The sequence below is a fragment of the Anabrus simplex genome, chromosome 5 (assembly GCF_040414725.1).
Source record: "Anabrus simplex isolate iqAnaSimp1 chromosome 5, ASM4041472v1, whole genome shotgun sequence".
Lineage (NCBI taxonomy): Eukaryota > Metazoa > Arthropoda > Insecta > Orthoptera > Tettigoniidae > Anabrus > Anabrus simplex.
Genome location: NC_090269.1, coordinates 341,903,840 through 341,929,476, shown reverse-complemented (window position 1 = coordinate 341,929,476; position 25,637 = coordinate 341,903,840). Strand labels below are relative to the sequence as shown.

The window sequence follows — 25,637 nt, the reverse complement described above, 5'->3', positions numbered from 1 at the left end:
CAATCTTAAAATGTTGAACTTAAATATTAAATAAAATGTGAAACAAGAATTCACGTTCTAAAGCTAAAACTAGTATACAAAGTCATTTGCATAGATTTACATAGAAATTATGGTCCATTCAACTATCTAGTACTCTCTAAAATGGGCCCTGCATCCAATGTGACTACATGGTTATCTTCAGTTCACCTTTATGATATTATTAGCAGGGATTCCAGCTGACGCCTTATTTTATAACTGTCTCTATTGACAAACTTTGCATACTCACCCGGTATATGATTTACGATAGCACCAACTACGTATTTCACAACTCATTCAAAAATGTATGTTCTTGTACAAATGCAATAATCTTTATTCATTTTAAACACACAAACTTTAACTATAGGCAAGATCTTTTGTGACTCTCTTGGAATTACATATTCGAGAATATACAAGTTCCACATGTTCTAGAAAGATGAAGATCTAGTTTTAGTTTCAGACACTTGGTTTTAGACCGACGTTGAGATAGTTTTAATCTATTATGTTATCGCAGTTTTAATGTAGTGTTGTCCATATTTTAAATGAATAGGCTGGAAATCCTTATGACTTTTAATTAACTTCTAATAGAAAGCTCTCACATCATTCATCCCTTTCAAACGTTCCATTTCTTCCAATTCTTCCCTCTCTTATACTGTCTCTACTGTCTCTTTTCCTTCTGTGCAATCTCTTTTCTTTTCTGGAAGTTCTATACTCTTTCATTGCTTTTCAGGTGTGGTTCCTCTGTTGCATTCTCTTGTATTCTTCATTTTTTAAGGTTGTTGCTCGTGCACACTCTTCATCAAACCAATTGTTGTGCCAAACTTTCTCTTTCTTTTCCAAAACTTCATTTGCAGTTTTTAATAGTTCCTCTTTAAGATTCTTCCAGATTTCATCAATATTCTCGGTCAGGGCCTCATTAAGCAAGTTAGCATATCTCAGAGCAGTTTCGGGCTCCTTCAGCCAAGCACTGTTGAACTTTCTTGCATCAGATATTTGGCTTCTAATAGTTGCTACCACAAGGCAGTAGTTAGAGTCAATATATAACTTCTAACATCTAGAGAAGTGTCTTACATCTATTAGGTGGTGGTTAATTTGGTTAAAAGTATTTCCATCTGGAGACGTCCATGTCATTTTATCTATGTCCTTGTGATTAAAAGTTGTACTTCCCACTACCATATTTCTCGTGGATGCAAAATGTATAAGCCTGATTCCATTATCATTGGAAATATCATGCAAGCTGTATTTTCCAATAAAAGGTCTGTATTTGTCTTCCTTTCCTATCTTCGCATTCAAATCCCCAAAGATTATTTTACAGTCTGCTCTTGGGTACTCATTATAAATTTAATCTAAATCATTGTAAAATGAACCTTTATTTTCGTCGCTCTTCTGTTCAGTTAGAGCATGTGCACAGATAAGACTGTAATTGAAGAACGTCTCTCTAAGTCTGCACAATCTATGCGATTTTGCCCGAAAATCCATGATGAGATGTTTTATCTGCTTATTGACAATAAAACCATTACCAAGCATGTGATCCTTCGTGTGGCAACTATAGAATACCATGTCACTCCTTCTCCAATCCATCTCACTTCTTGAATAGCAGTAATATCTAGTCGGTACTCATCCAGCTGATGGAGCAACTTTATTAGGTTTCCAGCTTGATAAAGAGTTCAAACATTCCACAAACCAAGTCTCAAGTCCTTTACACATTTGCGAGGTCGTCAGGCCAGCTATTTCTTCTTCAGACTTTGTAACGAGAGTTCTTTACAGATTGGGTTGTCAGCCCAGTGCCAACCCCCAGCAATCCTGGAGGGCCGATGTTTTCTTTCGGAGTTGTCTCTCTTAAATGGTGGGTCCCCATTTTGAAGCGTCAGGAACTCGCTTTTTCACCCTTACATGACTTAGCCATGTACATGCAGTGTTTTTTTAACGTTAAGAATTTCATTCTTCGGGTTCCGTATTGAATCAAGATTCACAGTAAACAAAGGAATTACTATTATGATATTACTATAAGAGTCACGATTAATGTATTTTATTGTCTTTGTATAGTCCTAGGCTGATGATGACATATAGTTTTGTCGAAACCGGTAGCAAAAGTTCGTAAACGTGATGATTTAACAGAAATGTAGAAATGATCACGTAATATATAGTATTGAAAAGGTGGATCTTATCATTTTCTTTGTTTAAAGAGTTAAACACTATAATTAGTAAGTTCAGACATTGCCCAAAATCTACCTACTTAAAGAAACTAATAAATCTAAAACTTTTTCAACTTTCACCTTCAATTGCAATATTCATAAAATTATGAACATATTTAAGAAGCAGAATATCAACATTTCCTTCAGAACCAATAATAGAAACCTAGACATCCTACACAACTCTAACTCAATTAACGCTTCCAACTCTTTTGAAAAGTCAGGTGTCTATAGATCTCATTGTAACAACTGTCATAGTACATATCTTGGACAGTCCGGTAGATCATTCAAAATCAGATACACAGAACATGTAAATGCAATCAAATACAGAAAATTTTTCACAGTAGGTCAACATATAAACGACTATAAACACAAATTTTATGACTTAGACCATGATATAGACATCATTGAAATAATAAATAAAGGCCCTGTACTCGATTTAACTGAACAATTTTACATTTCACTTGATCAGTATTATAATCCAAATTAATGACCTTTCTGAAAAACCTACAATATTGTTTGATACACTCATTAAAATATTGAATAATCTTAAAATACCCAAAAATCGATCAATCTTCAAAATACAGAACACCCTTTCATTTTTCCCCTACCGCCGCCCGCGCCCACCCGATTATAGCCCCGCCTCTACCACGCTTCCCCTCCCTCCTGCTTAGCAACTCCGCCCCTCCCTGCTTTCTCCGAAGGTCCGTCCCTCGACATTCAGTCTGTCAGTTCCTCCCCGATACATCTGCTATCAACTTGGTACCTGAGGTGAGTCTTCTATTCTTCTAATAATATGTTTTCCGGTTTTTACATAATTCTAATTCACGTCTTATCCTTCTTATAGGTTTACTGTTTGGTTCAGGTCCTTTCTAGATCAACCTCTGTACTTACAACTTGCTTTATAAGATCCTTCTTTCAAGCATCATTTCAACAAGAACCTCAGTTATTTTACAGTGTTGAACCTACTTCTTAATATGATATAAACAAACATATAAGGGGACAAGCCGATATAGAGAACTTTCAATGAACACTTTGCTTGTCAATATCAACCTGCAGTGATATGTAAACTTAATTCATCTACTTTGGTTACATTGGACATTGTACTAAAATTCTTCATCTGTCAACTCCAAATTGAAGCCCTATTGTGTATATAATCTGTAGATGTTTGTAACTTGCTTACTAAATGAAAATATATAAAACTGCATTTAAATTGAAAATTATGAAAATTAATATTCATTAAATAAAATACACAATCATCGAACCTTGTACTCAACTTAGTTCTTACCTGCTTACTTACACATATGTTATTTGAAGGGTGCCAGCTACAACTCAGTGCAGCAATAAGAGAATGAGATTCTTGAATATCTCTAGGGTGTGGGGTAATAAGCTTACTTCTGACAATATACCATACAAGTTCTGGGAAAAGGAGATTGGCGTTTGGTTTCCCCATTAAATTTGAGGTTAAGAAATTTTACTGTTTAAATAAAACGATAAATTAATTTGATAGAACAAAATATATTCTTCAAATAATTTCAATAAAAATAGTGAGAACTGCTGCGATTAAAACAGATGAGAATATGAAATTATGACATTGCACCTGAAAGAAACTAGGCATGAATTTGAATTCTTCTTGACCGGACATTTAATGAAATTTATCCCTCACTGGTTCACTTGACTGTACCTTCAACACTTTAAGTGTAATTACGACGTATTCCTTTGAGTTGGTGTTTCGCTGTAGGTGTTTCAAGTCTAATTTGGTGATGTATCCTTTTTGTTTCACTGACGAATAAGTATCCATGTGATGACTTCTTGGTAAGTCTTTCCTATATGACTTCATGGAAAGTCTATCCTATGACTTCATGGCAAGCCTTTCCATCCGTATCTTCAACTTAGTGACCGACCAACTGGGGCCTCACTCTCTCAATGACCAGTGACTAATGACTCACTGAGTCCTCTCCTTCCCGTAGACTCCCGTTGACTTAATGTCCGACTGAGGCCTCTCCATCTCGTTCACTCAATGACTGTTCACTTATCCATTTGACTTCTTCACTGTTCACCTTCCGTTTAACTAATGACTGACTGAGGCCTCTCCATCGCGTTCACTCCGACCAACTGTGGCCTCTCCTTCCAATTTAATAATGACTGACGCTACAATATACAGCCACCTTATATAGACTTTGGTTGACACACCTACGCAATCTCCAGAAATAACTATGATCTACTCCCACCTCGCGACAAATGTTACACCCTATTTTGAAATCACCGGCAGCACCCTTGGGTATCTTCAAGAAAGTGAGCTCACCGCTAAACGTGCATGATGACGTAGTGATGACTTGGCAAATACTCCAGCAGTATTTTGCAATATTACAATGTCAGAAGTTATTGCACACACTACATCCACATCTGATATACAGCAACTCTTACTGTACATGTTTTTAGTGTTAATCCACACACACACATATACGTAACAATTTGACTACAATCACGCAAGCGACAAGCATTGCAGAATTGAATTAAACAATAATAATAGTTATAATATCACAGATGAAATAATAATAATAATAATAATAATAATAATAATAATAATACAGGGTCAAAATAAAATGGCTAGAAGAAACTAAGGCAGACCTCCAAGAAATAAATATTACAGACGACATCATGGAAAATCGTGGAGCTTTTAGAACCAAAGTAGCTAATCATAAATTTAGGGAGAAACCAAAAAAGACAACTGGTAGGAAGTGGTCGACAGAACGCAAGATGCAACACAGTGCATTCATGAAGAGATTTTGGGAGGATAAGAAGGCACAAACCATCAAACCAACTATCAAGTTCAAACGCGCTCTATGAATGGGCATAACGAAGGAAGAAGAATAATAATAATACAGGTATCACCTTGTAACGGGATTTGAACCGTTACAACTCACAAGGAATAACTTATGACTAAGTGTTCGTTTACTTCTTTTATGATGATGATGATGATGATGATGCTGATGCTTGTTGTTTTAAGGGGCCTAACATCGAAGGTCATCGGCCCTTACTTCTTTTAGCATGTCAAACATGGCTATACCACCTCTTTAAAAAGGAATCAAACTGTTCAACAGATAAAAATAGGACAGATCAAAAGCTGATAATTATATTTTACTACAAATATATATTACAAAAACTGAATTTTCTTTTAACATGTCATTCTTTTTCATTGTAATTACTAAGGTGTACACCTTATAAAAACGACCACCATTATATTAATGACTATCACCTTATATATGTAAATATTATTTTAGTTTTAACATATATATTTCCTAAATTACTATTATGATATTACTATAAGTGTCAAGATTAATGTATTTTCTTGTCTTTGTATAATTTGTCCTAGGCCGATGATGACACATAGTTTTGTCAAAACCGGTACCAAAAGTTCATAAACGTGATGAATTAACAGAAATGTAGAAATTTTCACGTAATATATAGTATTGAAAAGTGGGCCTTATCATATTCTTTGTTTATTGTGTACATGCAGTGTACCCGTTGCTCAGGAGCCATGGCGTGGACGTGCATGTATCGGACTTGGTTTTATTAGTGCACTACCAGCAAGAAGTTAATCCACAGGGCCACATACTACCCCTTCGACCCCCATTATTATTATTATTATTATTATTATTATTATTATTATTATTATTATTATTATTATTATTATTATTATTATTTTGTTGTTGTTGTTGTTATTGTTGTTGTTGTTATTATAATTTGCATATGGACCCTTTTGGATCACACAGTGCTTTTATGATTCGCCTTTCCGGTCTTCAATATGGCTTTCACTGTGGGCCCTCTTCCTTTCTTCAGTCCACTTGTTTCCTGGTCTCCTTGGAACTTCATTCTCTGGCTGTACTACCCATCTGTTTACTTTTTTACAGAACGGATTTTTGTCTGATATTTCTGATATATTTTCTGGGCTTTCTCCAGATTCTTTTAGACTTCCTGGATCCATGGTAAACTCTTCAATTTTCTGCTGTATGTTATGATCTTGTGTGTAAGCCTTGATGTTGGGAGTCTGAACGTGTCCATAAAATTTCAATCTTCGTTTTCTAATATATGCTACCAGGTTGGATAGTTTCGTTGTTTCTTTATAGGATTTCGGTCTGTATCCGTCTTTTTTTTTCTTTTTTTTTTTCCTGGACCAACAATTCTCCTCGTGATATTTCATTCTTCCTTCAGAATGTTCTCTGGATCCCTTTTTCTATTGAGTACCAATGTTTTGCTCGCGTATGAAACTTCAGGTTTGATCACAGTCCTATAGTGCCTGATCTTTGGGTTTGTGGACATGCATTTTTTGTTGTAAATATCGCATGTTCTCCAATACGCTCTTTTGAGTTTCTGTAGGCAAACTTTCTGTGCTTTCTTTTCTAACCCTGTTGGTTCTACAATTTCACCAAGGTATTTGAAGTGTGGAACCTGTTTTACCTGCCCATATTTTGTGTTTAGTTTCTGAATGTTGAGGGAACTTAGTTTTCTCCAATGAAATTTGTAGCCCAACCTTTTCAGCATATTCCTTGAGGACTTCTATCTGTTCGATTGCTGTGATACTCCTGTTCGTTAGTATTGCTAGGACATCTGCAAAAGTTAAGCTACTGATCTTGATGTCATCTTTTCTTCGTCCGTGTTGAGTTGGTTTCCAGTGGTTCTGAATTTTTAGTTTTTTCTCCCACTTCTAATAACTTTATCCAGGATGAGATTGAAAAGGCGTGGTAGCAGTCCATTACCTTGTCGAACGCCAGTCTTAACCTCAAAAAGCCCTGATATTTCGCTGATGAATTTTACTTTTGATTTTGTATCAGTGAGTGTTTGTTTGGTGAGGTTTAAAGTCTTTGGGTAAAGTGATGTTTTCCTAGGATATCAAAGAGGGACTGTCAGTCAATTGAATTGTATGCTTCTTCAAGTCAACGAACATGCAAATGATCGGACAGTTTCTGGTTGCCCTATATTTCAGTGTCATTTTAAAATTGAATATTTGTTCTGCGCAGAAATGCCGTGGTCGGAAGCCCACTTTGTATTAGTCGATCTTATGTTCAAGTTGCTCTTGCGTGCTGTGAAGCAGACATGCTGAGAGAGGATCTTGTAAGTGATTTAAACGAGGGAAATCCCTCTGTAGTTATTCATATCTGACCTGTCACCTTTCTTGTGTAGTGGGTGAATGAGTGCACATTTCCAGTCTTCAGGTAGTTTTTCCGTTTTCCAAATGTCTTTGATGATTTGTGCAAGTTCCTCAAGCATGTTCGGTCCTAAATTCTTTAGTAATTCCATTATCATTCCATCTTCTACAGATGTCCTGTTGTTTTTAGTCTAAGGATGTGCCTGTGAATTTCTTCTTTTGTTGGTGGTTGAGATTCTGGGTTTCTGTAAACGGGAGTCTCTGTGGGATATCTCAGTGGTGGTTCTGGACAATTGAGTAGCTCAAAGAAGTACCGAGCCAACGCCTTGCAGTTATCTTGATTGGTCAGTGCAAGTTTGCCACCTTGTTTTCTGAAGCATAAATTCTGTGGGGTGTATCCTCGGATCTTTCCTGCAGATGTCCTATAGAATATTCATGTGTTTTAGTCTTTGAAGTTTTTTCATCACTGGATTCCAATTGCTCCTTCATATGTCTCCTTTTAGTTTGATTAATTTTGCAACTTATTTCTGGTCTCGAAAATGTGTTGATGAGTCTCATGCGATTTTCTGCTGTTTTTTTTTTTTTTTTTAAGACTCTTTTCTTCCAGTGCTTCTTCACATGCCGAGTCCCACCATGGGTGTTTCATTTTCTTCTTCAGCAGGATTATCTTTTTGTCTTTCTGTATGATCTTTGTGCGGAACTGATTCCAAGTGTTGGTCTGTTCTTTTCCCATTCTTCTTTTATATTAGCCTCGCATCAAATTTCTGAATGTGTGTTTTCTTATGGTGGATTCTCTTTGGAGTGAATTTCACTTTGACGCGTGTTAGATAATAGCCCGAGTCAATATTTGCACCCCTACGGACTTGCACATCATGGACTTCTTTTTGAAAAGGAAATTACCCATGGTCTTTTGGTGCTCCTTTTCTCTGCCAATTTGAGCGCTGAAGTTGCCTAGTAGAATCTTTGTGTCTTCTCTGGGGATTGCTGTCATGACCTTCTCAAGTTTGGTCCAGAACTGTTCAACCTTCAAGTCTTTCTTGCTGTCAATGTTTGTGGGGGCATGAGCATTAATCAGTGTGTACTTCTTGTTTGCACATTGCGCGCGCATTGTCATCAGCCTGTTGTTTATGAGTGTGACGTCTTTGATTGAGCTCATTACACTCCTGTGCACTACAGATGCCATACCCAAGAGTGGGATGGCACCTCTTCCTACCTGCTTGTCTGTTTTGCTTTTGAAGACATGGTAATTACCATAGTCTTAAGGTGTTCTCATCTGTGAAGCATGTTTCCTGAAGGGCTAGAATCTGTCGATCTAGTTCTGATGTTAGGATGTGTAGTTTTTCTGGTTGAATTAGGATGTTGATGATGAAGGTCCCGATGTACATAGGTGTCTTCCATGGTACTTTGCCAGAGAACTCCAACTTTCTCTCTAAACATGATAACCCAGGTCCCCCAGAATCTGAGTGCCTCATAGTTGTCCATTGATGGTTTGATTGGTTACCACCTGGGTTAGTGTTGTCTTTCCTCTCATGAGTCATAACTGCTTGTAAATCATGATTTTTCCAGTTTTTCCACTGGGAGTTTACGACCAGGGATTGTTAGTTCCTGGAAAACACAGTATATACATATATATATATATATAAATAATACTTTACGTCAAGTACTGTAAAGCGTGGTATATCCTAATAATCACCTCCGTAAGTATAGACTCTGTGTCTTAGGCAACGCAATTGACAGTATTCAGATAACTACACTAATATTTTCCCCATGTAAATTATGGTTTATTGTGCATTTCCCTTATTTTTAAGAATGTATCCCACTGTTAGTCCAAGAACCACAACTGCTGTTTGCCTTTTCTTCATGTAAAAACAAAATGCTATCAAACCTTGATGGTTATGAATTTCATGTTTTTGGTCCGTATTGAACAGTATATAAGTAATAATAATAATAATTTAAATGTTTCCACCTTTTCAATACAATATATTCACAAATTTACAAAATTATACGGTACTAGTTTCGACCCATCTAGGGGTCATCATCAGCCGTATTGGAGCAAAGATCATTTGTGGCGAAATCCTAAGACAATATTATTTTAAAGAATAACAAGTGAAATGAGATGTTATGGTAATAGTTAATAATACAAGGAATATACATAATAAGAGGTTTTTAACAAAGAATAAAGTATAAATGGGGTGTTGTAAAAATTATAATCATGGAAATCAGTAAGTTCTTGTATTGAAATGAAATATGGCTTAGGAAGAGGGCTTAAGGTGGGGCTGAAGGGTGCGGGAGAAAGTGTAATTGTCTTGGAAAAGTACCTTTGATTAAATTTAGGATTGAGTTTAGGTTGGCTGCATTATTGTTTCTGAGGAAAGTGATAAATAGATCGAAGAGTATGTTGGGTTTCTCTGAGATTTCATTGAGATTGTGACTGGCATTAAAGTATTGGTCTAGGTGTATGTAGTAATTTTCCATTATGTTCAGTAAAGGGCCCTTGTTTGCTAATACGAGGATGTCCATGTCTTGTTCAATATTGGTGAAATTATGGTTATAATCTTGCATGTGTTGGCCGATGGCTGAAAACTTGTTGTATTTTATTGCGTTAGTGTGCTCGTGGTATCTGATAATGAAGTTTCTCCCGGTTTGCCTTCAGCATACCTATGTCCAATAAAGATCTAAAAAACGAACTCAACACAATCCGCGGAATCGCAAAATTCAACGGCTTCAGCAATCATTTTATAGAAAGGATAATCAATAAACACAAACATCGCCCAAAAACTACCCTCAAAAAAGAAATAACCAAACCTCTAACATTTTCCACCTTCACGTTCAACAATGATATCTACAAGTTAACCAACATCTTTAAGAAACAAGGCGTTAAAATAGCCTTCAAAACCAACAATAAGAACATGAATGTTTTATACAATACTTCACACATCAACAAGACCAGCAGTTTTTTAAAATCAGGAGTTTATAGGATCAAATGTACCACCTGTAAAAAAACCTACATCGGGCAAACCGGGAGAAACTTCATTATCAGATACCACGAGCACACTAACGCAATAAAATACAACAAGTTTTCAGCCATCGGCCAACACATGCAAGATTATAACCATAATTTCACCAATATTGAACAAGACATGGACATCCTCCTATTAGCAAACAAGGGCCCTTTACTGAACATAATGGAAAATTACTACATACACCTAGACCAATACTTTAATGCCAGTCACAATCTCAATGAAATCTCAGAGAAACCCAACATACTCTTCGATCTATTTATCACTTTCCTCAGAAACAATAATGCAGCCAACCTAAACTCAATCCTAAATTTAATCAAAGGTACTTTTCCAAGACAATTACACTTTCTCCCGCACCCTTCAGCCCCACCTTAAGCCCTCTTCCTAAGCCATATTTCATTTCAATACAAGAACTTACTGATTTCCATGATTATAATTTTTACAACACCCCATTTATACTTTATTCTTTGTTAAAAACCTCTTATTATGTATATTCCTTGTATTATTAACTATTACCATAACATCTCATTTCACTTGTTATTCTTTAAAATAATATTGTCTTAGGATTTCGCCACAAATGATCTTTGCTCCAATACGGCTGATGATGACCCCTAGATGGGTCGAAACTAGTACCGTATAATTTTGTAAATTTGTGAATATATTGTATTGAAAAGGTGGAAACATTTAAATTATTATTATTATTACTATCAAACCTTGCCAAATTTTGTCAAATCTTGTCAAATCTTGTCAAATCTTGTCAAATCATCAGCAGTGTTGAATAATCTTTGACAAGATTTGACAACTTTTCTTGTGAAGTATTGAATTGAAAGAAAAATTTGGTGGTGTACAGCAGGCATAAGGTCATCTAAACTTCCATGTTGCCATTTAGTTATTTTCTGCTTTACTGCCTCTGATATCATGTTTCCAAGTATTTTTGGATTCAGTTTCTGTCATCCCTGTCTCTCTTAAAGGTGTCTTGTGAAGATTTGGAATGGCTATTACTTAATAATTTTAAAACAATTCTATTGCAGCTCTTCCAGCCATTCTGGTGCCTCGTCACTCCGCTTCAACTGACGACTTTCCTTCGACGGTATTGGACTGCAGTGAATTAAGCTCTTCGGTTCCTGAGAATACATCGTTTCCGTCTCCTGGTGCCCCACTCAGCTTGCTGAATAGTCCTTCATTGGAACCTCCTCGACCCCTTCCCAGCACAGAGACGCCTCCTCCTGGGTACATGTCTGAAGATGGTGACAATGTGGACCACAACGATAACATGAGTGAGTTTCATGGCCTTCAGTGTATGATGAACTATTCCTCTCCTGCCTGTATTATCCTGCCTGTATTATTCTAAAAAAAATACTGCCAGTATCTTAATTCTAAACTAAAAGTTTATGAAGGGTAATTGTATGAATAATACTTTCCCTGATCTTGAAAATAATAATATAAGCTAGTCATGTGAAGCCATGGGTTCAATCCCCATCTCTGAAATAAATTTCATACTAATATACAGTAAAAGTCTTGGAACGAGGCTCTCTTAAGCTGAATGAGGGACAATACAGAAGCTGTCTGTTCCAACAAGGTAATAACTCTCTCAAGTAAACCATCCCTAGAAAGCAGCCATTGGTCAGTAAGTCAACAATCCTTGAGGTCTAGTGTGCCTCTGGAAGTCTGTTCATCATCCAGATGCAAAGTAGTTTCACATTTACTTGGTTGAATTAGACTAATGCTTTTGTTGCTAAAGTTGTTGAATCATGTTGCACAATTGAATGATCAGCTATACTGTGCAAATATTAAAGCAATGGCTGTTTGGTAAATAGACAGTTCAGAGGTGGTTTGTGAAATATTCTCTCAGTAAAGATTATATTTAGAGACATGGAATTGTCATGGAAGACTAATTTTAAAATCCTTGCATACAAGAAGAGAATGTCTTGGGTTAGCCATTTTATTTAATTGTAACAAAAATGAAAAATAATTAAAAAGGACACGATTTGGGTGTTTACAAAATGAGACAGTTTTATTTTTGCAAACAGTATGAATGTATGCTTTTCAAGAACTCTTATCCTCACACTTCAGCAAATGTTCATTGAGGCCCAGATGTCCATACAGAGCTTCATTTGGTGGAACATTACACATTAGCTGCTACTATAATTGGAGATAGCATCTAACTCATGATCCCAAGGTGTCCGACTCGTTGGCTGAACGGTCAGCGTACTGGCCTTCGGTTCAGAGAGTCCCGGGTTCGATTCCTGGCTGGGTTGGGGATTTTAACCTTAATTGGTTAATTCCATTGGCACGGTGGCTGGGTGTATGTGTTGTCTTCATGATCATTTCATCCTCATCACGACACGCAGGTCGCCTACGGGCATTAACTAGAAAGACTTGAACCTGGCGAGCCGAACCCGTTCTGGGATATCCCGGCACTAAAAGCCATGCGACGATTTCATTTCATCCCAAGGTTATAGGTTCGATACTGACTTATAGTAGTTGCTTCTTGAAGGGAGGAGCAGAATCTTGGCACTCTATAATAATTGTTGGCATGATAACGATTTCTGGTTGGTATTCTGTTAGTACCCCACGTTTATTTATTTATTTATTTATCATATGGTTTTTCATGCAGAACTACAGCATTGATTGAAAGGTAACACAAAAAATAGTGCCTATATACAATATATACATAAATACACATGACAAGAAACATCATGTGTATATTCTTAAGTCCATATTGTACCCTAAAAGAAATTAGGGATATAGGTGAGCATGAAATCTCGGGTCGATACGGGTCAGTATGGAACAATGCGTGCATAGGATGGCTAGACTCACAAAGAGAAGGTTATAGTTAAATGAGAAAAGAAAACATCCAAGAATATATGTATATTACGAAAGACTAGAAAATAACATTACATCACAAATCCAGCGTGATACCAAACGTAACAGATATAAGCCTGTCATTGTGCTGACAAATTTAGGAAAGCATTCATCAAAATAAAACAGAGAATTGAAACAGAATGACATCTCTCACATCATGCTTTTCCCTCCTTTGTTGGCAAGTTACACTACTGGTAAATCAAAATTGTGCTATGGCATAAAAATTAGTGATTAAGAATTTACCTTGCCCTTATATTTCAACTGAACAAACAGAACATAAGCTTTACATTCAACTGTGGCTTCACTTCCTCTTCTATTATATTTCAATTAAGTTATTAAGTTCTTCACTTCATTAACACTCATAGTCACTTGAATGTCCTTCATTGTTTGATTTAAATACCTTCAAACCATGTATTTTATTACTCTGTAGCCATCTTATGAAAATTAGGTCAAATATGCTTAAATTACAGATATCGCACTCCCCCATGTAATTCATAAATATTTGTATGTTAATTAACCGGTCCAAAATAAGCTTGCATTAATTTACATGTACTGTCATCGAAGTACACCCGTTGAGAACTTTGCATACTAATAAAAAAAATATTCTAAAACCAAACTTCACACTCATGATAAAGGTTGAAATAGGGTTTGGTTATCGCTTGAACTCGAAAATATAAATTTGATCAACATCTCCATTTGAATCCAAAATACTCATACCAAAAAAAAAAAAAAAAAAAAAAAAATCCGTGTCATCATGTAATCAAATGTTATGCTGGAATTGGCAATCTAATATGACATGATTTCACTTAAGGGAAAACAATACTTACGATTTAAAAAAACTCAGATTAGATCTTCTGCTCCCCCCGCCATTTGGTTATGGCAGTCTCCACGATTCGTACCTCATTGCTGTCCCTTTTGGAAGTCCTTTACGACATGCGTTACTCTTCAGCTCCCCTCCATGATTTAAGCTTCCGTCTTGGGATTGAGAAGGGATGCTGGTTGTTTGGTCGTCATCGAACTCCTATAGATGTCGAATCCCGGTGAAAGGGAATGTGGACGTCGTCATGAAATCTTCCAGGTCATAATATGATGCCTTATCCCTGATGAACTCGTGCCATGATGAAATGAACTTGTGGAATTGTGCTACACTTTTACGAAACGATCACCTCGAACTTGTTCGATATCTAACACCATGAGTAACATAAGGTGATTGTAACTTTGTACTTTAACACAAGATAACCTCTTCGTTGAAATAATTATGTTATCTGCTTTCCACTTTTCAATATAAACTATTCATGTTTAAACACACTCAAGCTCAGTGAACCACATAAAAGAAAATGTAACTTGACGATATGTCAAGGATTGACGCGCACACGTCACAGTTCGTAAAACACAAGAACATTGTTTTGTTAACAAAATCACTGGATATTTACACTAATTTGAGGCTACTTCTCTGCGTTTGGCAGTCCATTCCAAATTATCTCACATTAATGTTCCAAGATGTCCTGTCCGAATGTGCACGGGCTTCTACTGTCATACTTCAAAAATTACTGTTCAATTTAACAATTTAACAAAAGCTTCAACACATTTATACACTACTGAGTGCTTGCATGCTCCCATTATTGTGGGTAAGTGTTCAAAATCCAAGCGCCAATTTCGACTTGGTAGAAACTACTATCTCAAACAAAGGAAAGTTCATGAACACATATTTAAATTTATCTAACTTCATTATGGCAACCTTCTTGAGATTTTGAACAACTGACAACGTATAGACACTTCACCATTGTAAAGACGGTGTTCCATAATGTAACCTTCTCTAGATTTCAAACAACTGGCAACATACAAACACCTTGCTGTTGTAAAGACGGTGTTCTGTAATGTAAAGAGAACAAAGTTGTTCTCTGCGTCCATTTTATTCCCTCCGTGTTGTCCAAAGATGTCGGACGGAAAGATGTATCACTTCCCAGTATTACCACGTGGTCCAAAGAACACATCATGAAGACAGCACACATGCGCCCAGGAAACATTGAGACGGACTCATACTTGTAACCATTCTGGGTACAATACTATTCAGCCACTGTTTCGTAGAAGGTGTGGCTTGAACAAAGTCCAATGGATCACCTTCACAGGCTCCACAATCTGCACTCAAACGTGATGTGTTGTATAGGCTGCAGTTTACAAACTTCATGGTTGAATCCGTATTCTCCAATCAAATTAAATTAAGAGTGTGTTTCCACCTATTCAATACTTTATTTGCCCTGCATTTATGTAGGACTAACACATTATATTACAAGCTAGGACATGTTTCGTCGTATATAAGACCTTTTCAGGGAATAACTCATTTAAAAATTGACATAGAAAACAGGTCATATAAATAACACTCTTTAAAACGTCTTTCAAAAACATTTTCTGGTGTTTGCTTATTTGTAACGGTCAGCAATGTTGTCTTTTTCATCTTTTAATTTAAAAAGTTCTTATAGTTGTCACAGTTGTCATAAAATGGTGTGGTATGATCTACACTGAGTGGCCAAAATTCATGGGAGGGTGAATGTGATGTTAATAACGAGTTGCTCCTCTGCGAGCCCTCAAGACAGCAGCAATACGGCAAGGCATAGACTGTACAAGGTGTTGGTATCGTTCTGGAGGGATCTGGACCCACGTATCTTGCACTGCTACCCACAATTGGTCTTGTGTAGTTGGTGCGGAGTTCATGGAACGTATACGAGCATCGACAGCTCCCATAAATGCTTGATTGGATTAAGATCGGGGGATCTGGTTGACCAATCCATGGTGGTAACTTCACTAGAATGCTCCTCCAACCATCTGCGTGCCGCCACAGAGTGGTGACATGGCACATTGTCCTGTTGAAACATGGCATCTCTGTCAGGGTACTTTAGGGCCAGAAAGGGATGCAGGTGGTCTGAAGGAATGTCCACATAACGTACACAGTCAGAGTTTCCTGCTGCCAGACAATGGGGCTTAATTGAGACCATGAGAACGCTGCCCAGACCAGAACTGAGCCACCTCCCGCCTAGACACAACCTTGTTGGCACGCAGAATCCATAGCTTTAAGGGGCATACGCCACACTCTTGCGTGCCCATCAACTCGATATAACTGGAACCAGGATTCATCAGACCATACCACATGCTGCCAGTGTTCCATGGTCCATTGTCAATGTTCGCTGGTCCATGCACGTTATTGAGCTCTTTCACAGCAGTTATAATAATAAGTATTTCTTGTCCACCTATTCAATACAAATCACATGTTTCGCTCATATAAAGAGCATCTTCAGCCTTAATTTTTTAATCTTAAAATGATGTTCCTGAACAGTCGTAAACATATTAAAAAGACTATAGTCAAAATTAAAATTACAGTAGTCTAAAAACCAAATTACATTACATCTAAAAAACAACATTAAAGCACTTCTAAAAACGTGTTAACATAAACAATTAAAATTATCACAATGTCAATTTAAAACCTTGTCTGAAACTATTAATGAATCTTCGTCTTAAAAAACAGTAGTAAATGTTTTTTTATAAAAACAGCACCAAGGTGAACACCAATCTTACGGAAAGACAAAAATTAAAATGCAACTTAATTGACGTGGTATTTCCAGAATGTAAGTTAAAATAGAGTGCCCACAAGCTGAATTGTGAAAACACAATAATCCGTACTCCTAATTATCGTCAAATCTTTCTCTATGGAAGTAAAATGGTGTCCTGTCTCTTTCATGTGCATACTCATTGCCGAGTATCTATTATGTTTTTCTGCGTTAAAATGCTTCATGTACCTCGTAAAAAAGCTTCTCCCAGTTTGTCCGATATAAGAAAACCCGCATTCTTAGCATTTCAACCTATCAACTCCTCATTTCAAGTAATGATGGTTTCCCTGATTAATTTTGCCATGATTAAAAATATACTTTGATTCGTATTAGAAGTTCTAAAGGCTATGTTCATACCGTGTTTCTTGAATGTATTCACGATTTGGTGAATCGTTGGGTTATAATACGTAAATGTGGCATATTTGGTTTTATTAATTCTGTCTGGTATCAAATTTGTATTTCTAATTTCTAATTTTATTAACTAGGCGATTGACCATCTTTGACTTTAAATCCATTTAATTTTGCTAAATTCTTTATGTAGTTTAATTCTGTCTTTAATTTATTAGGGGAGAGTGGAATTCTCAAAACTCTATAAACCAAACTATAGACAGATGCCTGCTTTTGTGAACTGGGATGTAATGATGAGTTGTTTATGATTATTGGAGCATGTGTTGGTTTCCTGTATATCTGGAATTCAAAAGTGTTATTTAATCTTGTGACCGTTATCTCCAAAAAATTCAATGATTTATTAGACTCGTCTTCCTTCGTAAATTTTACGTTGGGGTCAATCTTGTTTTAACTTTCTAGTATCTCATTACTATTAGTGATGTCTTTATCAATAATAATGAATGTGTCGTCCACAAATCTTAACCATAAATCTATGCCTCCCATTTTTTCCTTTATCTTCGTGTGTTCAATCGTGTCCATATATATGTCCGCCATGATGCCAGATATAGGGTCTCCCATTGCCAGTCCACTTTGTTGGAAAATTTTACCGTTAAACGAAAAAAGTTGTTGTCCAGTACGAATTCCAGTATCTTCATAAACTCATTCACTTCCAATTTACTAAGGCCACTGTGTTTGGAGATGTTATTGTAAATAATTCCGACAGTTTCTTTCACTGGAATATTAGGATACATATTGACTACGTCGAATGAGCACATTACTTGATTGGGTTTCAAGGTAAACTTTTTGAAAATGTCACAAAAATTGACCAAGTTCTTCAAGGATTGTTTATATTATTAAAAACGTAGTGTGTGTTTTTGGTTTTTTTAGGAATTTATAGATGCATTTAGATATTTTGTAAGTTGGACTATTACGACAATTAATAATAGGTCGGACAGGGATATCTTTTTTGTGTACTTGTGTACTTTAGGTAAGGGTCTAGCTAATGGTATGTTAGGATTCATGTTGATGAGTTCCTGGTGGTCCTGTTCATTAACACATGGGTGACGGGCCCCGAGAAATCTCGTAGTACGCTCGCCAGCGGTAGGTGACGGGCCCCGAGATATCTCGGTTTTATTCACGACATTGTTTTCGGTCTTCCTGTGACATCTCTTGACCATATCTTGAACTATTTCGGACGTGCACATTGAGTAGAATAAATCGTAGATGTATATCTGCCACTTTTCTTTTATTCACACCCTCTTTTATTCTTTGATTTAGTTTCGAAACGTCGACTTTCTTTCTGCCGGTTCAGTCAATGACAAGATGGAGCGCCCGCGGAACACGGTGTTAACTGACGACGATATTTTAGAAGAATTATATGCCGATGAGCGTTCAAATGGAAATAGTCTAATGAATTAATGGAAACTGAATGTGAGAGTGATAGTGGAAGTGATATTCAGGCCTCTACAGGCCGTGATTTACCTAGTGTGCTCCTTTATTCAAGTGATTCTGACGACGACAACAATGTAAACATTAATGATGTGTTAGGAGTTGATGCTGAAGATGATTTTGTAAAGGCAGATCGACTACTACTAGGGGCATTGGAGAGTACCCATACCAACTTTAAAGACAAAATATTGACTGGTTTAATATGTATGTACATTTTTATAATCAAGTGCACCCTGGTATGCTTAGTAGAAAAATGTCCGGTCCATAGGGTATGTGACAAGCTCAAGCATCCGGTCAGCAATGTGTTAAATAAAAACATTGATTTCTTAATTAAAGATTTTAAATTCTGTTGTATTCTTATTAAAGGAACCTTTAAAACTATTTTGTAATTATTATCATTGAAGAACTCTTCTGTTTTTTGAATGTACATATCTCTGTCCATCAGTACTATTGAACCCCCTTTATCAGCCTTCGTAACCAAAATATTATTTTCTATTTTTGTTTTTGTGGTCTGTATTAACTTACGTTGATTAGGATCAAATTTAGTATTGAGTTCCTTTGCTAGTCTATTTATTATTTTCTTTATTTCTGCTCTAATGTCATTGTGTATTTCATTCGGGAGTTTAGCAGTGTTTGCCTCCACCTCTGCCACTGTGTTAATTATATCTGTTTCCTTCTTCTTGTCAGGCCAGTTGTGTTTCGGGCCTTTACTAAGGAACTCCATTTCCCCATCTGTAAACTGTATATTAGTCAAATTTATTATCTTAGGATTACTGGTATGTGTTGGAGTCTTATTAGGTGTATTTGTATCCTGTTTAGGTGATCGTGACTGGGAATCTTTTAGCTGTCCTAGCTTTTTATCTAAAGTCGCCTTTTAAAAAAAATCTAATATCCGTATTAGTTTATAGTCCATATATTGTTGGAATGAATACCATTCCAATGGGGCCAGAAATTATGCCACCTTTAAATGGTACCTGTATAGTTGTACATTCAACTGAGTTTGGGCAAAAGTAATGGCAACTTTTTTTTTTTTCTTGAAGATACCAGTCCAGTTGGAAATGTGACATATACAGACGAAAGGACAAGGTATTTACATGTGTGGACAATGAATATCACCAAAATATTGTAACACACTAATTTATTACGGTAGTATACAGGGCAATATGGCCTTTCCGGTGCAAAAGAATGACAACACAGTACACATAAAGTTGACATGACAAACCTGGGCCTAAAGACCCTCAAAGTAGTCCCCTGCTACTGACACCACACGCTGCCAACAATGGGAGGCGCTGAATACCATCTGCCTCAGCATTTGCCGCACCATGTGTGAATTGGGTCACCTGTTGGCGCACAGCATTAGCAATGTCCTCTCCTGTTGCAAACCGCCTACCATGTAGTGGTTCCTTAATCTTTCTAAGGTCACAGGGCGAAATGTCAGGAGAATACGATGGGTGTTCCAATTCTTCCCATCCCCAACGTCACAGTAGTTACCCTACACACTCTGCTTTATGCGGTTTTGCATTGCCGTGCAGGATTATTGCACTGTCCACAAGATCCAGGCGTTTCTCCCGAACGCCACGTCATACCTGTCGCACCAGGAAGTCCTTGCAGTACTGTGGGGTCACTGTTCTGCCATGTGGAACAAAGTGGCAAACAATGACACCCCTGATGTCATACGTGACGATCACCATCAATTTGACTGGGGAAGGATTCTGACGGACCTTCTGCCTCCATGGTGATCCAGCATGTCGCCCCTCCATGGACAAGATGTTTCAGTTCTGGTTCCTATGCCCTGAACCAAAATTAATCGATGGTGATTATTTGTGACAAGAATTGATCGCCGTCCTGTTGCCTTTGAACTTCTGTCAGTGCATGCGGTACCCACCGCGATGCGATTTTGCACAGTTGCAGCTCATTACGCAATATCCTGTGGGCGGTGCGTTTCTCGATGCCACTTGCCCTCTCTAACTCCAGTAGCATCCATCATCTGTCTTCATCCAGGAGCTGCTCGATGACGGCACATGCCACGTTGGCCCGCACACTGACAGGTCGTCTCGAACGTTGCTCATCACTGGTTGACACCCGTCCTTGCTGAAACTTTCCTACCCACCGTGCTACTGTACGGTATGGTAGGGCGTTATTTCCAAGAATTTCCACTAATTAGCTGTGACATTCCATCGCATTTCTCCCTTAGAGAACGGCTATTTTGATGTAAGCGCGCTGCTCAACACGGGTTACTTCCATCTCGCACGACAGTCACCAACGGACTGATTTCACAGCCTTCGCTGCGCTACTACCAGCTATCACAGAGCCATCTGTTGTTCTGCATACACACTATGCCTGCAGAACTTCAACACGATGCATATACGTTTGTGATTCCTTCACATATCTCCAAGAAAAAAAATAGTTGCCATGACTTTTGCCCCAATCCTCGTATAATCCTTTTAATTTCTTAACCAAATTTCTTTCGCCTTGTTTTGAGTTTTAATCTGATTGGAATTACTTAAATTCCTTCTTTATGTTGACTTTAAAAATTTTGGAATTAGTTTTAGTTTCAGACACTGTTTTGAAATGGCTATGTCCTTAGATAGTTTATTTATTTTCACTTTAAGATTAATAAATTTGTTTAAATGGTAATTTGCCTGGTTGGCTGTTCCATTACAGGTCATTATCCTCATGGTTGTTCCGTATTGAATGATGTTATTCACAGCAATTATAATAAGAAGTATTTCTTGTCCACTTATTCTAATTCATAAACATAATCACAATATACATAATCTCCCTTTAGTACTAAAATATTTAATGGTAATCAATGAAGTAGTAACAAAATAAATTCATGGCTATATCCTCTAGAACATGAATAAATTCCAGAATATATTATACCATGTTGACTATAAAAAGCAAAGTCACCTCCGTACAGGCTATGAAGGCCCTTGGAGGAGTGGAAGGTAAAAGCTTCCACCATTGTTAACCTTGGCACGTGATGGGGTAGAGTGGTTAGCTCTACCCTCGGCCGCCTTTGCCACAGGAATTAACCTGGTACTCATTTTTGGTGTAGGCTGAGTGAACCTCAGGGCCATATGCACCTCCGGAAGTGGAAATCTCGTTTCTCAAATTTTACGACTTCCTGGCGGGGATTTGAACCCACGTCCTTCCGGGCAAACCGAGCACGCCTTTACCGCCTCGGCCAGGCAGCCCCTATGTTGACTGTAAGCATTTAAAAACCTATTAGAATAGGTGGACAAGAAAGACTTCTTAATATAAATGCTGTGAATAACATCATTCAATACAGAACAACCATGAGGATAATGACCTGTAATAATTGAGCTCTTTGTTGAGGTATCAGGAAAGGGACATGAGTTAGTCGTCGGCTGGTGAAGCCTATGCAGTACAGTTGCCTCCTTACAGTTCTGGTAGAAATAGGTTCCTGACTCCCAACATTCAACTGGGCAGTGATCTGACTCACAGTAGCCCATCGAGTGCCCGGTATGGTTCTGCGGAGGCGATGTGATCTCAGTCAGGATACTGCAGGGCCAGAAAGGGATGCAGGTGATCTGAAGGAATGTCCACATAACGTGCACCGTCTGCGCTGCCTGCATCTGGACAGTGGGGCCTAAGTGCGACCATGAGTATGCCGCCCAGACCAGAACTGGTCTTTCCGTGTGGCAGTGTATGCGGGTGGTAACATTCTCTCTGAGATGTTGAAGATTCACCCTTGACACTGTTGACCTCCTGAATTTGCGTGTAATCTTCGCAGTGCTATGAATCATGCGCCATACACCGATGATCATCCCATGTTCAAAGTCTGTTAACTCATGACTTGTTGTCTACACAACACTGGTATCTGAGATAGACTTCTCTCTATGCCGCAGCTAGCCGCAACGCTCAGGGGTCATACACAGCACATTTTCTAATGGGACACCCCTTCCCATGACTTTTGGCCACTCGGTGTATATTTAAGCCTAAGAACCTCTTAGAGAGAGAGAGTGTGTGTTGTGTGTGTGTGTGTGTGTGCACGCTCTTACTTATTTTGTTAGCTTAAAGAACTTTGTAGCTGGCTGGGGAAAATTTCTAACACAGTTGAAATTTTGGTGTTTTTGCTTCTGATCTGTCGATAGGATATTATAAGAAGTCTCCCTGCTGGTCCCGTTAGCTCTTGTTGTGTGGCTGGCTGATGCTCGAATTAACCTTTTAAGTACTGAGTTACTAGTTGACTGTTTGGTACCTCAGTGCTGAGTTTTTTCATTTGTATGTACATTTTTTTGTAGAAGCCTCTATTTTTAACTTACCAGTGGGGTGATTAGCTTAAAATGTTTATATATGTTGGTTGTTTATGAATCTAAATGCAAATGGAAAATCCTACACTTATGTTCAATATTATTTTGAGAGAAAACAAAATTACACTTATGTGCCCATGCGTGCATTATGTTTATAAAAAGTAAAGAGCCCAAAATAATATTATTTCCTAAAATCTGTAGGCAACTAATACATGTAACTTCTCAGAAATATATAAGTTGATATTTTACTTTCCAAATCTGGAATGTGGTGATAGTTACATGTTTTCCACGGGTTTTTTGTGATGACGATTTGTTAAACTATCTGCACCAACTTCACTGGCAAAAAAGATTCTAAAAAAATCAATGATTTTCGGGTTGTCATCAAACACTACTTGGCCCTCAGAGCCTGTCACAGTTACTTGAAACTCTGGTGAAGAAAAGTAATCCGTCCGCCATGAAAATAGTGATAAAATAGCTTTTGTACTCATTGTGTTTTTCTTCTTTCGTTTAGAAGAAGCCTCTGTTTCTCTCTTACATACAGTATTTTCGGCACTCTCTCTATCACTCTCACTTGCAAAATCGCTTAACAATTCATTAAAATGATCATCTCCATAATCACTTTCTGCTGTGGTTAATAACTGAAAGATTCTCTGATCCGAAATAACATTGCTGCAAGAGCAACTAAATTGTTGTTCTGCCATGTTTGTTTACATCACAGATGAACTCCACAGATGTCTACAAAAAGCTCTGTAAGTTACTTCCCGAAGCTATAATCTCTGATAAATTAGTTCTACATAATGCCCAACAGATGGCAGAACATGTCAGAGATCAAATTGGCACTCAAAAGTGAACCGAGAAACTCAAAAAAAAAAAAAATTAAAATACCGGGCGAGTTGGCCGTGCGCGTAGAGGCGCGTGGCTGTGAGCTTGCATCCGGGAGATAGTAGGTTTGAATCCCACTATCGGCAGCCCTGAAGATGGTTTTCCGTGGTTTCCCATTTTCACACCAGGCAAATGCTGGGGCTGTACCTTAATTAAGGCCACGGCTGCTTCCTTCCAACTCCTAGGCCTTTCCTATCCCATCGTCGCCATAAGACCTATCTGTGTCGGTGCGACGTAAAGCCCCTAGCAAAAAAAAATAAAATAAATAAAATTAAAATTCTCGCGCGCCATCTATAGACGGGCGTAGCAGTGGTGGACCGGCCACGTCAGCCCGTCTATAGGCGAGCGTAGCACTCATCGGGTTAAAAATGTCAGTTTTATCAGGACACAGTGTTTCCACAAATACTATGAGACATTTCCTAACAAATTCACCCTCAGCAAAACCTTTTCTGTACCCTGCAATGTCACCTCCCCACTTACATACCACCAAAACCTTACCTAACTATACTGGGTAACATATCATCATCATCAGTAATTTTACACTGCGAAGCGATCGCAGTAGTGCAATGCAACCAGTATTAAAGCAGCAGAATTTAGAGAGTGCAGTTAAGCAGTGCATTAATCTTACAGGTCCGTTGAATCGTTCAGTCAGGACAAACAGAAAACAGTTGGAAGTAAACTCGCCCTGTCCCATCAATACCAATCAGGTAAGGTAACTTAAACCAAATTTAATCAAGGAAAGGATGAGATGAGGGTAATCACAAATATATTATAAAATCAGAAATTTGGAAAGTGAAACAAACAGATAAAATGACAGCATAAGGGTTTCATAAGATTGAGCTCAGCGTATGGTATGTGTACTTACATACTCTTTCATCATATGGGGCATTTCAGTATGTCACTTCATAGTATAGTTTGGTACCCTCATAATGTGACATACCTTCTAAAAGCGATGGTAGTGTCATTTAATATGATCAGTAAGAACAAAGAATATCCCATTCTACCTTCCGTAATAAGCTTGTCGTGATATAACTAATGAAAGAATTAAAACGGTCTACTGTAGCAACACAAATTCACAGCCCAAAAAACAAGTTAACCCAGTAATAATAACCAAAGCAAAATAGTGGTAAGGTAAAGTAAATGTCACATGTGGACCGAACTCGTAGGATGAAAAGTAGTTAAGCTGATTCAGTGAATACATATAAGACATATGTCATTAATCTTTTAATCTAACAACCAGAAAATCTGAACAATATAGATGGTTCATTGATTAATTTCTATGAGGAACTGTTTCCTATAATAATTGGTCACCAAAAATGATCTTCTACCCACTTATATTTTACGACAGTATTCTAGAATGAAACCAGCTGTTAATGTATTATTGTAAAGATCGCTCATGACAAAATGTTTTAAAATGTTTTTATACCTCTTCAAGGCTAGTTGTACATCTTTAACAGATGAATAAGTTACACTTAAAAAGTAAATTTTATCTGAAACTTGAGTATTATAATTAAATTTATGTATAGTTACAAACAGTTGACAACGCAAGGAGATGTACAGTTAAAAGATTGTATATAGACATTTTTTTAATATCTTTTCTAGAACCTCACAAGGAGTGATTTAGTCTCTGTTTTTCAATTACATAACTTTTACGGTATATACACAATTGTAAATAACAAAACTTATTTTAGAAGGTTCTGTTCATGTACATACATATGTTACTAATATTTTAATGTAAATATCAAAATGTCCTGCAACAATCTCCTAGGCTGATGATGGCAAATAAAGTTTTGAAACCG

The 25,637-nt window shown here is 37.4% G+C and overlaps 1 protein-coding gene across 6 annotated transcripts in view; it reads left to right on the top strand.

The window, feature by feature from the left end:
- Nucleotides 1–25,637, top strand: part of Smox (Smad on X) — a 273,080-nt gene that overhangs the window by 116,107 nt on the left and 131,336 nt on the right. For all 6 annotated transcript variants that reach the window (XM_067147627.2, XM_067147626.2, XM_067147628.2 and 3 more), the window contains one exon: nt 11,408–11,653. In XM_067147627.2, the coding sequence (XP_067003728.1) occupies nt 11,408–11,653 (246 nt within the window). The remainder of the gene's footprint in view (nt 1–11,407; nt 11,654–25,637) is intronic.